This window comes from Cervus elaphus, chromosome 11 (genome assembly GCF_910594005.1).
Source record: "Cervus elaphus chromosome 11, mCerEla1.1, whole genome shotgun sequence".
Lineage (NCBI taxonomy): Eukaryota > Metazoa > Chordata > Mammalia > Artiodactyla > Cervidae > Cervus > Cervus elaphus.
The window spans coordinates 54344648-54362610 of record NC_057825.1 but is presented as its reverse complement, the minus strand read 5'-3'; the positions used below and the strand labels follow the sequence as shown (position 1 = coordinate 54362610).

Below are 17963 nucleotides of genomic sequence, written 5' to 3'. Positions count from 1 at the left end.
CCCAGGAGCCACAACTACTGAGCCCATGTGCCCCAAACACTGAAGCCAACACACCCACCTCCTGTGCGCCACAGGAGAAGCCACCGCAAGAACAGTGGTCACGCTGCAACAAAGAGTAGCCCCTGCTTGCCACAACTAGAGAAAAGCCCGAGTGGCGACGAAGACCCAGCACAGCCAATAAATAAATAAACAAAATTATTTTTTAAAAAAATTAAAAAATAAAACCCAAGTAAAAAACATGAGCTGGGGGGCGGGGGGGTGGGGTGGGGACTACATATATAAGTAACAACTATTAACCTCCAGGACTAATTACCACACTGCCTATGTCTAGGGCTTAAAGGCAAGCATTTTTTAACTGAAGATTTTCTAATTATCATTTGGCAGTGATAGATCCCTGTCAGTACCCCTACCCAGATATCTGCCCTCCTCTCACAAACCGCCCCAGTGACGACTCCCATTGCCTTCTCCCCTTCCTTTTTCAGTGTTTCTCACATCAAAATGCTCCCAGCTTCCTGGTATTCATGGGAGCCCAGGACTCCCCTTGCTCAGTTGTTCTGCATCTCCCCTGACCATGGCCTTTCCCGCCAACATCCTCTTCCTTCTGACGACCATGTTTTCCTGTGAGTGGACCACTTGGACCACTGTCATCATAACTCATGATAAACTATATTTTAGTGACTGTGAAGGGTTGGTACATATTGGGAATCAATATGTCATAGCCTTAGAGAAGGAGATATATAACTAACTTACAGTTGCTTTTCTGGAGTCAGTGCTTCTCACAGGTCAGTGTGCACATGAATTTCCCTGGGGCTTTCTGTTCAAATGCAGATTTGCCAGCCAGCCGGGGGGCAGAGCCTGAGATTGTGCATTTCTCACTTGCTCCCAAGAAATGCGGAAGCTGCTGGTCCTTGACCACAAGTGGAGCCCCACGGCCACGCCCCACCACGTTTACATACTTTAGTGCATGCACACGCGCTCAATTACGTCCGACTCTTTGCAACCCCATGGACGGTAGCCCACAAGGCCCATACTCTTGTGCTTTGCTCCAATTCCTGGGTCCCACTGTCTGCCCTCAGTTCCACCCCACTCCTTTTCTCTTGCCCCTTTGGGACAGCGTCACAAATCCTCTCTTCTTGAGGAGGAGATTGATGACTGTGTTTGAGGAAATGTGACATCAACTCCAACAGTCGTCCCTTCGTCTCTCTGACAGGACTGACTGGCTTTAAGATAAAAGACTCACCACTGCAGACCCGCTTTGATGAACAATTGAGGTTCATATATAAATGACATCTTTATCATCTATTAGCATAGTCAGTAGAAGCTGCCATTTCCACAAGAGAGTTACTACCATAAGCCCCCTGGAACAACTTCCCCCAAAGATGTGTATTCATAGAGGTCATTATTCTCCATCTCTGATTAAATACCCCACTGAGTAGGAGTTTCAGAAGAGAATCCTGGGAAGTTCAGAGCTAAAGGACATACATCTTTGAACTCAAAAGATAAAACGTGCTTCTTTCACTTACTGACCAAGGATAGTAGCAAAGGCATTGTTTTCTTATGTAAAAGAAGAGGCCAAACCAGATGCCAGAACCAGAGAAGACACACATTGCTTTGTCCCAATGTTTCAACATGAGCTGTGATCAACTTTTTTTTATGAGACAAGAGTACTAATACCTTGACAGGAAATGTTTTTATTTTCTTTATTATAGTGCTTAAAAAAGTATACTGCATTCTAAGTGAAAGATTTCCTCAACAATAGGCCTCCATAGTTACATTTCATTTCTAATTATGTAACTCAGTGTGAAGATGTCATTCAATTTAAACAGTCACACAAGTTTGGATTTTGCAGGGGTTGGGGGAGGGAAATAAAATGTAGAAGAGCTATCATACTCCTCTATGATGTATGCCCAGTCCAACTGATAATGTGCTCATGTGCTCAGCCGTGGCTGACTCTTTGAGACCCCATGGACTGTAGCCTGCCAGGTTCCTCTGTCCATCGAATTTTCCAGGCAAGAATATTGGAGTGGGTTGCCATTTCTTTCTCCAACTGATAATCAATCTTCCTTAATTACCAGAAGCAAACCCTTTAACTTTCCTCCCTCCCTCCCTCCTTCCTCATTTATTCCCTCCCTTCCTTCCTTCTTTCCTTCCTTCATCTCCCAGGAAATCCTCATTGTTACATATCCGCTCTAAACTCATTCTGAGAAATCAATACCCAGAAAAATAAATATTTTTCAAAATAAATATCCTTCTTTTAAATGAAATATCCCCTTTCTTCCCCATTTCCTTTCAAACTCTCTTTACTGAATTCTTCACTGAGTTACAGTTACAACCAAACATAACCCATAACGTATTCCTTTTCAGTTGCTTCTTTCATTCCAGAAGTACACAAAATCTCTCTTTAATTTTTTTAATTAAAAAAATTGTTTTTGTAGTTGATTTGGGGGCTTCCATGGTGGCTCAGGGGTAAAGAATCTGCCTGCTAATGCAGGAGATGCAGGTTCAATCCCTGGGTTGGGAAAATGCCCTGGAGAAGGAAATGGCAACCCACTCTAGTATTCTTGCCTGCAAAATCCCATGGACAGGGGAGCCTGACCAGCTACAGTCCATGGGGTCACAGAGTCAGACACAACTTAAGTGGCTAAGCATGCATGCACAGTTGATTTACAATGTTGTATTAACTTCTACTGGACAACGAAGTGATTCAGTTATACATATGTGTGTTCATGCTAGATCTCTTCAGTTGTATCTGACTCTTTGTGACCCTATGGAATGTAGCCCACCAGGCTCCTCTGTCCATGGGTTTCTCCAGGCAAGAGTACTGGAGTGGGTTGCCATGACCTCCTCCAGGGGACCTTCCCCACCCAGGGATTGAACCTGAGTCTCTCATATCTCGTGCACTGGCAGGCGGGTTCTTTATCACTAGTGCCATCAAGCAAGCCATCAATTAAACATATATATATATTCTTTTTCATATTCTTTCCTATTATGGTTTATCACAGGATATCGAATATAGTTCCCTGTGCTATACAGTAAGACCTTGTTTTTTATGCTTCCTATATATAATAGTGTGCATAATCTCTCTTTTTAAAATTCAACCTACTTTATATCAAATGAATTAATTAACAATCAGATCTTCCTCAGCCCCACTTAAAATATCTGATTTTCTCTACTTCACAGAAGCCAAATTAACCAAAGTTATACAATTTCATGTAAAGATTTCACCTGCCAGTGCAGGAGATGCAAGAGATGTGGGTTTGATCCCTGAATCAGGAAGATCCCCTGGAAGAGGGCATGGTAACCCACTCCAGTATTCTTGCCTGGAGAATTCCATGGGCAGAAGAGCCTGGTGGGCTACAGTTCATGGGGTCACAAAGAGTCAGAAACGACTGAGCGACTGACCACACACACACACACACACACACACACAAACACACACAAGTTCATGCAATTTATTATATGATATTCTCTCAGGATGATCTCAACCAAACCCATGGGTGAGCCTTCTTCCAGCTGTCTTTCAAGTCCACAGTTGTCCCTTCTTATCTGCCTTGCTACCTTTCCACTCATTCCTCTGAGTTTAGCGCAATTCCTTAGGATAGTTTTTCTTCCACCAATGGTCACTCTGCCCACCAGATATAAGCATCCATTCTGTTTAGTTTTCCATTATTTTGTTCTTTAAATGATCAGTGAGAGCTCTTATCACACTCTACTAGGCTTAAGTGTTTACTTGTCTATTTCCCACCTCCAGATTCTATAATTCTCAAGGACACAGCTTGTCCTCAACTCTTCATTCCTAGTGATCCAGCCTAAAGCCTGAAAGAGAGAGCTAGCACTGAAAGATCCTCTCAATAAAAAGCTCAGAGAATTCTTGGCTCTATTGGTATTTTTATTGCAGGTGTGTCCTCCATATTTTCTCCCATTTCTGTTTTTTGTTCTTGTTAAATATCTACAGGTATTCATGTAAAGCCAGGCTCTAGTGATTTTGCCCCACACCTACTATTCACTTATTCCTTCCCCACTCTATAACTCTCATCAATTATAAAAGTTGTCTCTCTATCTGGTTCAGTTTCTATTTTATTGCCCTTCACCAAGGTCTTCAAAGATTTGGGGGAATAATGATGAAAATTTCATAAAAGTTATAATAACATTCAAAACACTATTATGTCTTCTTCTAACATGTCTTCTAGAGAACATCAGAAGATAGTGTACAGATGCTGAAAGTTTTCCTTTATGATTTTATCCTATTCTTGCCTGGGAAATCCCATGGAGGGGGAGCCTGGCTGGCTACAGTCCTGGAGGTCGCAAAGAGTCAGACATGACTTAAGTGGCTGAACATACATGCACAATTGAGTTACAATGTTGTATTAACCTCTGCTTGACAAATTTCCCTTAAATAGGAAGAACTGGGAGATATGTTGCCCAAATCCATTATATAACCTAATAGAAAAAGACTTTGCCACTATCATTATGAGTTAAAAGGTTAACTCATGCTAACTCAGGTTACCAATGCTGTAGGAACTAAATTGAAAGAGTCAATGAAGCACTTTAATACTATACCTGTTTTTTCTTTTTCACAGCCTCTCCATGCTCAAGAAACTGAACAAGAGATTTGGTAGAAGCTTTTTTTTCAGGACTTTTTGGAGGTTTTAAGACACCAGAAGCGATTAACCGGTTTCGGTTCTGTTCATATATGTAATCAGGCATCTTATGATCTTGGTGGACTTTTAGCACTGGCTTTGGGAAATAAACAGACATGTTAATCTCTTAAAAATTAATGTGAACTGGTCTTTTTCTTAACTACCTTGGGGTTCTGACTCTGTTAGAAATTGATCACCTTCCAGGACTAGGACTACTTCCTATCTAGGCCACAATCATCATAGCAGCTACCACCAGTCTGTCCATGGCCTGCTGCATGAGTAAGAATTTTCTACTTAGTTTCCATTAATTCTGCCTTTTAAACACCAATGAATACTTCTAAGGGTGATGTTATGACAGAAAGAGTACAAATGACATACTCACAAATTGTTCAATACAAACCCCTTACCATCCACTACAACAGCTACCGTGGGAAGGATCGTACATTCCTCCAGCCTTACCCAAAAGTCACTGTTTACTTTCTGTAGCCATAACTGGTTGAAGACCATCACAAAACCAAACAACCTGATTTTTTAAATGGGCAGAGAATCTGAATAGACTTACTTCCAAAGAGGAAATACAGATGAGCCACAGGCTCATGAATAGATGCTCAGTATCATTAATTATTAGGATAGTGAAAATCAAAACCACAGTGAGATATCACCTCACACCTGTCAGAAAGACTGTTGTCAAAGAGACAACAAATAACAAGTGTTGCTGAGATGTAGAGAAAAGGGAAAACTGCTGGTGGGAATATAAACTGGTGCAGCCTCTATGGAAAACAGTATGGAGATTCTTAAAAAAATTCAAAAAAGAACTACCATATGACCCAGCAGAGAGTGAAAAAGTTGGCTTAAAGCTCAACATTCAGAAAACTAAAATAATGGCATCTGGTCCCATCACTCCATGGCAAATAGATGGGGAAACAGTGGCTGACTTTATTTTTCTGGGCTTCAAAATCACTGCAGATGGTGATTGCAGCCAGGAAATTAAAAGATGCTTACTCCTTGGAAGGAAAGCTATGACCAACTGAGACAGCATATTAAAAAGCAGAGACATTACTTTGCTAACACAGGTCTGTCTAGTCAAGGCTATGGTTTTTCCAGTGGTCATGTCTGGATGTGAGAGTTGGACTATAAAGAAAGCTGAGCGCCGAAGAATTTATGTTTTTGAACTGTGGTGTTGGAGAAGACTCTTGAGAGTCCCTTGGACTGCAAGGAGATCCAACCAGTCCCTCCTAAAGGAGATCAGTCCTGGGTGTTCATTGGAAGGACTGATGTTGAAGCTGAAACTCAAATACTTTGGCCACCTGAAGAGCTGACTCATTTGAAAAGACCCTGATGCTGGGAAAGATTGAGGGCAGGAGGAGAGGGGGATGACAGAGGAAGAGATGGTTGGATGGCATCACTGACTTGATGGACATGGGTTTGGGTGGACTCTGGGAGTTGGTGATGGACAGGGAGGCCTGGTGTGCTGCGGTTCATGGGGTCGCAAAGAGTTGGACACAACTGAGTGACTGAACTGAACTGAACTGATGACCCATCAATTCCACTCCTGGGTATTTATCTGAAGAAAATTAAAATAGTAATTCAAAAAGATATATGCACCCTATGTTCACTGAGGCTTTATTTACAATAGCCAAGATATGGAAGCAACCTAAGAACCCATCAATACACACACACACACACACACCCCATGGAGTATTACTCAGCCATTGAAAAGAATAGAATTTTGCCATTTGCAGCAACATGGATGAACTTGGATGGTATTATGATAAGTGAATTAAGTCAGACAGAAAGACAAATACTGCATGATATCACTTACACGTGGAATCCAAAAATACAACAAACTAGTGAATATAACAAAAAAGAAGCAGCCTCATAGATATAGAGAACTAGTAGTTATCAGTGGGGCTGAAGGGGCAACACAGAGGTTGCGGAGTTGGGAGGTATAACCTATTGGGTATAAGATAGGCTATAAGAATATATTTTACAAAATGGAAAATAGAGCCAATATTTTTTAATAACTGTAAATGGAGTGTAACCTTTAAAAATTGTGTATAAAATACAACAAAATTCCAGTTATAAGATAAATAAATACTATGGATGTAATGGGCAAGATGATAGATGCAATACATATGAAAGTTGTTAAAAGAGTCCTAAGGATTCTCACTATAAGGAAAATTTTTTTCTTAAATTTTGTATCTATATGAAATGCTGACTGTTCACTAAACTTATCATGGTAAACATCTCATGATGCATGTAAGCCAAATCACTATGTTGTTGATGTCTAACTTATACAGTACTTTATGTCTATTATATCTCAGTAAAACCGGAAGAAAAAAAAGAGAGACAACCAGATTCTATATGCCAGTTTAATCAAAGAACACTATACTTGGTATGGAAGTATTCAGTCCCAGAAAATCAAACTCAAGACTCTAGACCTAAATACCAACATATAGGAAATATAAGAACCAGAGAAATAGGTTAGCTACCATGGTGGGGATGCAATCAACAAAACTAGGCTGTGGGACTATATAGACAAATAACCAAATTTTACCAATTAAAATTTTTTCCCAGGAAAAAATAAAAGAGTTGATGGAGAACTTATAAATCAAGAGACTTAAGAGAAATATCAACCAGTTAGAAGAAAAATATCAACAAGTTAGTGCATAGATCTTCTTTTGATCTAAATTTTAACAAGGACTTTGCAAACAAAATCATTATAAGACAATCAGGGAAATGTGAATTTTTCTAACAGTTTAAATTATTGTAACAGCTTTCTTGAGATAAAATAGGCATACATTAAGCTGTACTTTGGAGAAGGAAATGGCAACCCACTCCAGTATTCATGCCTGGAGAGTTCCATGGACAGAGCAGCCTGGCAGGCTACAGCCCATGGGGTTGCAAAGAGTCAGACACAACTGAGCAAGTAACACACAAACACACACACAAGTTACATATTTAAAGTGTCCAAACTGATGTGTTGGCATAATTTGAAAGTCATATTTAGTTCAGTTCAGTTCAGTCGCTCAGTCGTGTCCGACTCTTTGCAACCCCATGAATCACAGCACACCAGGCCTCGCTGTCCATCACCAACTCCCAGAGTTTACTCAAACTCATGTCCATTGAGTTGGTGATGCCATCCAGCCATCTCATCCTCTGTCGTCCCTTCTCCTCCTGCCCCCAATCCCTCCCAGCATCAGGGTCTTTTCCAATGAGTCAACTCTTTGCATGAGGTGGCCAAAGTCATATGTATATACATACATATATATATATGTATGTATATATATATATATATGTATGTATATATATATATATACATTTATGTTCTAGTTTTTTCATAAGATGTTTTTGGCGAACCCAATTATATATATGAAACAGTAAAGATAATGAACAGAACTCAAACATGAGCCTTCTCAGGTTCCTTTGCAATACTCCTTCCTAGGCAAATACTGATCTGCTTTGCGTCATTATATGTTAATTTGCATTTTCCAGGCTTTTATGTAAATGCACTAAAATAGTATGTATTTTTTTGCCCACCATCTTTCAACATAATTAATTATGCTGAGATTCCTCTATGTTGTTTCATCCATAATTCATTTATTTTTTAGGCTGAGTAGTATCCTATAGTGTGGAAACACCAAAATTTATTCATTCATCTCTTGATGGACATTGTGGTTGTTTCCACTTTAGGACTTCTAAAAACAAAATGTTGGGGGGGGGGGGACCAAGATGGTGGAGTACAAGGGCATGGAGTTCACCTCCCCCAAAATACATCAAAAATCCATCTACAGGTGGAACGAGTCTCACAGAAAACCAGCTGGAAACTTGCAGAAGATCTACACAACCAAAGCTGCAAGAATGATCTCCAGGTAAAGGGGTAGAAAGAGGAGGGGGTGGGAGTGGCTTGCTGGATGGAACTGGCACCCCTGGGAGGGATCCATAAAGGAGAGAAGTTCCACAAGGTCAGACCCTCACCCTGGGAAACCCCCTGGCCTGCCGGGAGGTCCACTAGGGCAGATAGAGGGCCCAGAGAAGGCTAATTTGACTCGGGAGGAGTGTGGGTGTGCTGACTTACTTTCAGGTCAGACAGAGACCACTGCTAGTCACTGCTGCCATACCACACTTCCCAATTCCAAGTACACACCATACCAGGCTCACCAAGGCAAAGTGCCAAGCCTTAGACAGACACACCCTGGGAGAGGACTCTGTCTACCTGTAATGAGATAGCCTAGAAGGCCTAGCGTGTGATCCTGGTCAAACCTTGGATCCCTTTGCATGCACACACAGGGCGGGGGCAGGTCTGGTCCTCGTGGACTTTGTCAGCGTGCACACTAAGTGGTGCCACAGAAATACACAGCAGCTAGGCCCTGAGTCCCTGGGAGACATGCCAGAGGCAGGAATACACAGGTTTTCTGGCAGCAGAACTCTGGCTCTGCCCACTCTACACTGCAGTTTGGAGCTGAATCTGGGGAGGATAGTTCTGGGACAGGTCAGCAAAGAGGCAGCCCAGGTCCCAGGTGGCAGCAAAACCACTTAGATTCCTGCAGCCACCAGCACCCTGGCCCCAGCTCCAGCCCACTCCACACCAACAGCTGTGGGACAAACACACAAAGAGACATGATCATGGGCTGCTTCTGGGTGGAACCATGGCTGCCTGCACGTGCCATCCACAGGTTCACTGTGACCATATGGGCCTCACTTGCTTTAACAGTCACCTCCTGTGGGGCAGGGCATCTACTTGTTGATGAAAAATGAATCAGTTGGTTAATGAAGATATGGAAAGTTTTATTCAAGACATATTTGAGGATTGTAACACAGACAGAGAACCTCAGAAAGCTCTGGGAATTCTACTTGTTAGAACTCAAGGCACAGTTATATAAGTGTTTTTGAGATAGAGATGTATATTAGATGTACGTCAAATGACATATTATTGGCAGTTTACATGATTCAGATCTAAGAGTATTGTCATGGTGGGTCATGTGACCATGTATGAGATCAAGAAGGAATGTTATCATTTAAGGAGCTGTCTTGTTGATTCTGGGAGATGTTGCTTTTTATGGTTGAACAGGTATTCCTGCCTCTAGGAGAGATCTAGCTGATGCACATTGCAGATACACAAAGCGTGGTGCAAGGAGAGAGAAGGACAAAGGGCAGAGAATTATTAGTGTTTCAATTCTTCTTGTCTAGCCATAAAATACAAATTTTATTTCATATACTCAAGGGCAATGGATCCTGATTAAACCCAACCTTCAGTGTTTCTACTCCAATAACTCGAGAACAGACCGCCTCCTCAGTAGAGCAGTGACAGCCATGGAAAAAAGACAAGACCTCACCCAACATCCAGCACTAGCTCTGGAGACCACAATGTCTACTGTCACAGCTACTATCAAGGAATAACAGCAAACACACTCAGGATAGATGTGGCTGGCATTCAGACCAAAGCCAGCCACTACACAAAAATACTGGACTCACACAGTCTACACACCTTCTATGGACACTCCTTCAAACACCAACTAGATAACTGCTTCTCCTAAATTCACAGAGACAGAGAAAGTTTAAGTGAAATGAAAAAGCAGACGACCCATTCTCAGTTAAAAGAATGAGAGAAATTTCATGAAAGAACAAATAATGAAACAGACTTTACCACACTATTAGACCCCAAGTTCAAAAAGAAGATAATAAAAATGCTAAAGGAATTGAGAAAGACGATTGATGGAAATGCAGATCATTGTAACAAGGAACTAGAAAGTATACAGGAGAACCAATCAAAATTAGACAGCTCAGGTGGTGAGATAAAAACCTATCTAGAAGCAATAAATGGCAGACTAAATAACAAAGAAGAGTGAATAAGTGATCTGGAAGACAGAATAATGGGAATCACCCAATCAGAATGGCAGACAGAAAGAAAAATGAAGGAAAAAAAAGCAACACATAAGATAAATGGAGTAATATAAAGCATGCCAACCTGTGCATAATGTATTCTATCAGTCTATTTGTCTATCTTGACACCAATACTATAATGTCTTAATTATTGTAGTTTTATAATAAGTATTGAAATCAAGAGTGTTAGATTAAAATTTTTTTCTTTTTCAATGTTGTTTTGCTTGTTCTAAGTCCTTTGCATTTCTCTATGAATGTTAGAGTCAGCTTGCCAATTTCTACCAAAAAAGAAATATTACATGGACTGTGATTGGAATTGTGCTGAATTTATAGGCCAATTGGGGAGAATTGACATCTTAAAAATATTTCTTCTAAACAACACAGCATCATTCTTCATTTATTTCAATCTTTAATCTCTCTGTTATATTTTGTAGCAGTCATGAACAGACGTGAGCGCTGGACTATAAAGAAGGCTGAGCACTGAGGAACTGATCCTTTTGAATTACGGTGTTGAAGACTTTTGAGAGTCCCTTGGACAGCAAGAACATCAATCCTAAAGGAAATCAACCACCAAACTGGACAAAGATAATACCAAAAAAGAAAACTTCAGGCTAATACTCCTGACAAACATAGATGCAGAAATCAATAAAATATTAGCAAACAGAATTCAGCAATACCTTAAAAGGAGCATACACTATGATCAAGTGGAATTTGTTCCATGGAAGAAATGAATTTTGGGGTTCCAAAATTGGGGACTGGCATCTCTGAAGGCTTGTCCATTCAGTCTGGCAGGTGATAAAGTCTGGGACTCAATCAGATGACATCTCCTCTAGGATTCATTCAGGTGACATCACCCAATCTAAAGGAGCCTGCAGCTTGTCTTGACTAGGTTCCCGATATTATTTTCTTAACAGTAACTATCATTAGGTGACATTGCTCAGTTTATTTACTTAGGATCATTAGAATGCCAACTGGAATCTTGTCTGCCTTGTTCATTGCTGTTTCCCCAGAGCATGACTCAGAGACTGGAAGATAGCAGGTATTGAATAAATATTCAACATATACGAATTTATCACACTGATAACAAATGGAGCTTACTTTAATCATCAAAGGTTCATTATACCCTTTTGCCAAGTGAAGTAAATCCATCAGAGAGAAATAAGTGTAAAAGTCCATGGGAAAGTCATATGAAAAGTCATACAAAGTTCATGGGGAAAAAATAGTAGGGAGGTCCAGATACTCCCCACTACACATAGTGCAGGCACACTGCTCTCTGGAGACGAGAGCAGCTACAGGCAGTACCCAACCCACCTTGCCAAGGGAAGTTCAAAGACAAGAGCATCTGTTACTTTGTATTTTTTGTTAATCTGAACTGCAATTGGTTGTATAGTTTTCTTTGTATTTAAGCTGTTAACTTTCTTATTAAATATTTCAATTAATTCCATCAGTTCAATTCAGTCGCTCAGTGTGTCTGACTCTTTGCGACCCCATGGACTGCAGCACGCCAGGCTTCCCTGTCCATCACCAACTCCCGGAGCTTGCTCAAATTCATGTCCATAGAGTCAGTGATGTCATCCAACCATCTAATCCTCTGTCATCCCCTTCTCCTCCTCTGTCGTCCCCTTCTCCTCCTGCCTTCAATCTTTCCCAGCATCAGGGTCTTTTCAAATGAGTCATTTCTTCACATCAGGTGGCCAGAGTACTGGCATTTCAGCTTCAGCATCAGTCCTTCCAATGAATATTCAGGACTGACTTCCTTTAGGAGTGACTGCTTTAATCTCCTTGCTGTTTAAAGGACTCTCAAGAGTCTTCTCCAACACCACAGTTCAAAAGCATCAATTCTTTGACCCTCAGCTTTCTTTATAGTTCAGCTCTATACATGACTACTGGAAAAATCATAGCTTTGGCTAGACGGATCTTTGTCAGCAAAGTAATGTCTCTGCTTTTTAATATGCTGTTCATGGAAAAGAAATGCAAAAAGGCAAAATGGTTGTCTGAGGAGGTCTTACAAATAGCTGTGAAAAGAAGAGAAGCGAAAAGCAAAGGAGAAAAGGAAAGATATTCCCATTTGAATGCAGAGTTCCAAAGAATAGCCAGGAGAGATAAGAAAGCCTTCCTCAGCGATCAATGCAAAGAAATAGAGGAAAACAACAGAATGGGAAAGACTAGAGCTCTCTTCAAGAAAATTAGAGATACCAAGGGAATATTTCAGGCAAAGATGGGTTTGATAAAGGACAGAAATGGTATGGACCTAACAGAAGCAGAAGATATTAAGAAGAGGTGGCAAGAATACACAGAAGAACTGTACCAAAAAGACCTTCATGACCCAGATAATCATGATGGTGTGTTCACTCACCTAGAGCCAGACATTCTAGAATGTGAAGTCAAGTGGGCCTTAAAAAGCATCACTATGAACAAAGCTAGTGTATGTGATGGAATTCCAGTTGAGCTATATCAAATCCTGAAAGATGATGCTGTGAAAGTGCTGCACTCAATATGCCAGCAAATTTGGAAAACTCAGCAGTGGCCACAGGACTGGAAAAGGTCCGTTTTCATCCCAATCCCTAAGAAAGGCAATGCCAAAGAATGCTCAAACTACCGCACAATTGCACTCATCTCACACGCTAGTAAAGTAATGCTCAAAATTCTCCAAGCCAGGCTTCAGCAATAAGTGAACCGTGAACTTTCAGATGTTCAAGCTGGTTTTAGAAAAGGCAGAGGAACCAGAGATCAAATTGCCAACATCCACTGGATCCTTGAAAAAGCAAGATAGTTCCAGAAAAACATCTATTTCTGCTTTATTGACCATTCCAAAGACTTCAACTGTGTGGATCACAATAAACTGTGGAAAATTCTGAAAGAGATGGGAATTCCAGACCACTTGACCTGCCTCTTGAGAAACCTGTATGCAGGTCAGGAAGCAACAGTTAGAACTGGACATGGAACAACAGACTGGTTCCAAATAGGAAAAGGAGTACGTCAAGGCTGTATATTGTCACCCTGCTTATTTAACTTATATACAGAGTACATCATGAGAAACACTGGGCTGGAAGAAGCACAAGCTGGAATCAAGATTGCCGGGAGAAATATCAATAAAATAACTTCAGATATGCAGATGACACCACCCTTATGGCAGAGAGTGAAGAGGAACTAAAAGGCCTCTTGATGAAAGTGAAAGAGGAGAGTGAAAAAGTTGGCTTAAAGCTTAACATTCAGAAAACTAAGATCATGGCATCTGGTCCCATCACCTCATGGGAAATAGATGGGGAGACAGTGGAAACAGTGTCAGACTTTATTTTTTTGGGCTCCAAAATAATTGCAGATGGTGACTGCAGCCATGAAATTAAAAGGCGCTTACTCCTTGGAAGGAAAGTTATGACCAACCTAGATAGCATATTAAAAAGCAGAGACATTACTTTGCCAACAAAGGTCCGTCTGGTCAAGGCTATGGTTTTTCCAGTGGTCATGTATGGATGTGAGACTTGGACTGTGAAGAAAGCTGAGCACCGAAAAATTGATGCTTTTGAACTGTGGTGTTGGAGAAGACTGTTGAGAGTCCCTTGGACTGCAAGAAGATCCAGCCAGTCCATCCTAAAGGAGATCAGTCCTGGGTGTTCCTTGGAAGGACTGATGCTGAAGCTGAAACTCCAGTACTTTGGCCACCTCATGTGAAGAGTTGACTCTTTGGAAAAGACTCTGATGCTGGGAGGGATTGGGGGCAGGAGGAGAAGGGGACAACATAGGATGAGATGGTTGGATGGCATCACCGACTCGATGGGCATGAGTTTGAGTAAACTCCGGGAGTTGGTGATGGACAGGGAGGCCTGGTGTGCTGCGATTCATGGGGTCGCAAAGAGTCGGACACGACTGAATGACTGAACTGAACTGAGCTAGGTTGGTCACAGGTTTTCTTCCAAGGAGCAAGCGTCTTTTAATTTCATGGCTGCAGTCACCATCTGCAGTGATTTTTTTCCTAGGTTAATCTTTTTTCACATAAAGTAATATTAAAATAAAAATAATGAAATCAGCACCATGGATCTTCAAGAATGTCTACCTCCTACATGAATTCATACTTAAATTTGAGAAGCAATGGAATAAGGGTTAATGTCCATTACATATACATATATACAGTTAAACATATACGTATATATGCATATGTTTTTAAAAACCTCAAAAGCTGATAGGAAAAAAGCAAACAACTTAATTTTAAAGTGGAAAATGGTTATGAACAGAATCCATGAAATAAGTAAGATGCACGCCACTTAATGAATGAAAATACACTCAATGTCTACCACATATATACTGCCTCCCACCCTTCTTTTACACTTTTCCTTCTTTGAATTCTCCAATCTTTGACTCTCTTTTCTATGGTAACTGTCATTAACAACAATCAGATATTTATCCTTTCTCCATGCTCAATTATACATAAATTGTTACATAATGTTTACATAAAATACATATTTTTACATAATTTGTTAACTTCATTAATAAGATGCAAACCACAACAACAATGTGATGTCACTTTCACCTATCAGTCTAGCAAAAATAAGAGAAGTTATAGCCTCAGTTTTGACAAAGATGTGGATTCTTAAAATTATTTTTCAGACATGCACAAAATTTTTCAAGACACTAGGCATTTGCTTGAAAATAATAAAATTATACAATTATACATATTACTCTTACTGAAGTTTCTAGTATGAAATGGTACCCAAATAGCCTTACCTAAATGGTACCTAAAATAGCCTTACAACCTACATGATTAAGTATCCATATTGCACATAATGCTAGAGAGGACTTATGTGCTAGAGAACTTTTTCAACACAGCATCCCACCACCTCAAACAGTACTTTTAGAATGCAACATTTTTTAAAATAAATAATTATGTCTACATGCTCTTAAGTCCTAACTTTCAAGTTTTCATTCCTTCTTTGTTAAATAAGAGTCTAGAAATTATTGCCATCCCCCAAAGCAACTCTGCAACTTCCTCTGTAGCCAAAAGTAGCTAAAATGCTGGTTTTCAACCTTACCAAAGGCTCCAGTTTTATAGGCTGTTGTCGTTTTCTTGTCCTTTCCTGAGCTTTTGTAGTGTGTTCAAATGTCAGGAACTGTGTATCACCTTGATTTTCTGTGGGTGTTACAAAACTCAGTCTTCCCCTAGTTCTTATACTATTCAGTCTTGTAAGCATGGGGTTTTCTGACAGCTCTCCAATACTTTTCAGATCCAACTCATTCTCTGAGAGACGAAAAGCCATCTTCCTCCCTGGAGAGGTCAGGGTCAAGAAAAGAAAAATGAAAAGTAAAGCGAAAGAATGGGGGAAGTAGGGTTAAGCAGAGGTGTTTTAAGAACCAAGCAGAGCTGCATTTGCTTATCCCCAAAGAAAACCTATCAAAGTTACCCCATTCTTCCCAAACTAAGGACTTGAATTAGAGTAATGAAAACTATGCCTGGCCTTCTAGAAGACCCACCGCTTGGGTGGGACCCAGGAATTTGCATTTCTAATAACTTCTGAGGTGATGCTGTTGCTGCCTCTGATTTGGGGACCACATACCTGCATGCATGCTAAGTTGCTTCAGTCATGTCCAACTCTTTGCAACCCTATGGACTGTAGCCCTCCAGGCTCCTCTGTCCATGGGATTCTCCAGGCAAGAATACTGGAGTGGGTTCCCATGTCCTCCTCCAGGGGATCTTCCCGACCCATATCTCTTACATCTCTCCTGCATTACTAGTGCCAGCTGGGTAGGCCACTAGAGCAGATTTGGAAGGATGAATAGAAATGAAATCATACTGAGACCCTTTCTCACATATGAGTGGGCAAAATATTTCTGAGGGTGGCGGTGGTGTTCAAAAGAAAGGTAATTCTAACACAGGCAATCTGAGATATCTAGCCTAGATACTTATAAATAAACCAAGTAAAGGGAAAAAAAGAGTTGATGGCTAAATCATAAAATAGTGCTTTGGGGGATTTTATGAGCATGAGAATCACTTGAGAAGCTTGTGAAAAAGCAGATTCTAATTCATAAACTTTGAGTAGCAAGGTCCCAGAATACTAGAACTATGAGCCTTTTGTAATGGTCTTGTACTTTCACCAACACTCACACTCCAGTCCCATCACATGGATGGAAATACTTTTCTTAAAAACAGTATTATCACACACAAGGTCTTAAACCAGGTGTCATCTGGTCCAGGTTTTAGTCTAGATCAGCACTGGCCAATCAAAATACAATGCAAATTTCCTATGTAATTAAAAAATTTTAAGTAACCGCATTTAAAAACAAAAAGGAACATTAAAAGAATTTTTTAACCTTTTATTTTGTATTAGGGTATAGCCAATTAACAATGTTGTGATAGTTTCAGGTGGGCAATGAAAGGACTCAGCCATACATATACATGTATTCATTCTTACCCAAACTCCTCTCCCATCCAGGCTGCCACGTAACATTGAGCAGAGTTCCTGTGTTATACAGTAGGTCCTTGGTTGTTATCCATGTTAAATATAGCAGTGTGTACATGTCCCCATCCCAACTTCTCCCTCACTACCCCTTTCCCCCATACTTCCCCCTGGCAAACATAGGGTTCCTTCTCTAAGTCTGCGAGTCTAAAAATAAATTAATTTTAATAATGTTTTTTATTTAATATAACTAAAATATTATCATTTCAACATATAATCAGTATAAAACTTGTTAATGTAATAGTTTTACTTTTTGTTACTACGTCTTCGAATTATTTCATCTTCAGGACACATTTTAATTCAGAAGAGGCCCCCCGTGTGGCTAGTGGCTACCATACTGAAACAGGTCCAGATCTGACCACTCAGTGAGAGATCTTGGACAAGTCTCTTGGTATTTCAATTCCCCAGTTTCCAGCCCTGTAAACTGGTAGGTAGGTAGTAGGTATCATTAAAATGAGACTTTCTCTGCCTCTCTGAGCCTTTCCTTCTATACTCCAAAGGTCATGCTGAGTCTCTTGCCTAGAAGTCGGAGTTCAGCCCCACAGCTCGATTCCTCAGGACTCACCAAGTCAGACTAGAGAAGCAGCCGCCTCAGAGGGTCTCCTGAGACAGAGCAAAGACAGATCTGGGAGTAGAAAGTTGTCTCTTAAGCCTAGACTGTTTCCCGTTGCCTAGCAGCCACCGGACCTCCACTCATGCTTACTGCGCCTGTGCAGGATCTGTCGCCACTGGCAACCCCTCAGCCAACTGCTGCTCAGCTTCTGAGTCCAGGGTTGTGCTGGGCAGTCGAGCCAATGACTGTGTCAGAATATTTACGTCGTCGCTGTTTGGTGGAGAGCCAGCCCTACACCTGCAGGCTCCTGAGGTCTAGGCTGGAAGGCGGTGCAGCCGAAGGAGGTGGTTACGTCTGTTTGTTCCTTCGCTTGCCAGCGGCTCACGCTCACTGCCCCTCCCCGCTCCAGCAGTGTTTTCTGTTGCTCTTCAAGAGGTT

At 40.9% G+C, this 17963-nt stretch overlaps 1 protein-coding gene across 1 annotated transcript in view; it reads right to left on the bottom strand.

The window, feature by feature from the left end:
* Window positions 1-17663, bottom strand: part of DNAH6 (dynein axonemal heavy chain 6) — a 275358-nt gene extending 257695 nt beyond the window's left edge. Inside the window, exons 1-4 of the mRNA XM_043917761.1 lie at window positions 17538-17663; window positions 16928-16975; window positions 15551-15783; window positions 4561-4737 (exon numbers count right to left, since the gene is read on the bottom strand). Coding sequence (XP_043773696.1) covers window positions 4561-4737; window positions 15551-15775 — 402 coding nt within the window. The 5' untranslated portion in view covers window positions 15776-15783; window positions 16928-16975; window positions 17538-17663. The remainder of the gene's footprint in view (window positions 1-4560; window positions 4738-15550; window positions 15784-16927; window positions 16976-17537) is intronic.
* Window positions 17664-17963: the final 300 nt, after the last annotated feature.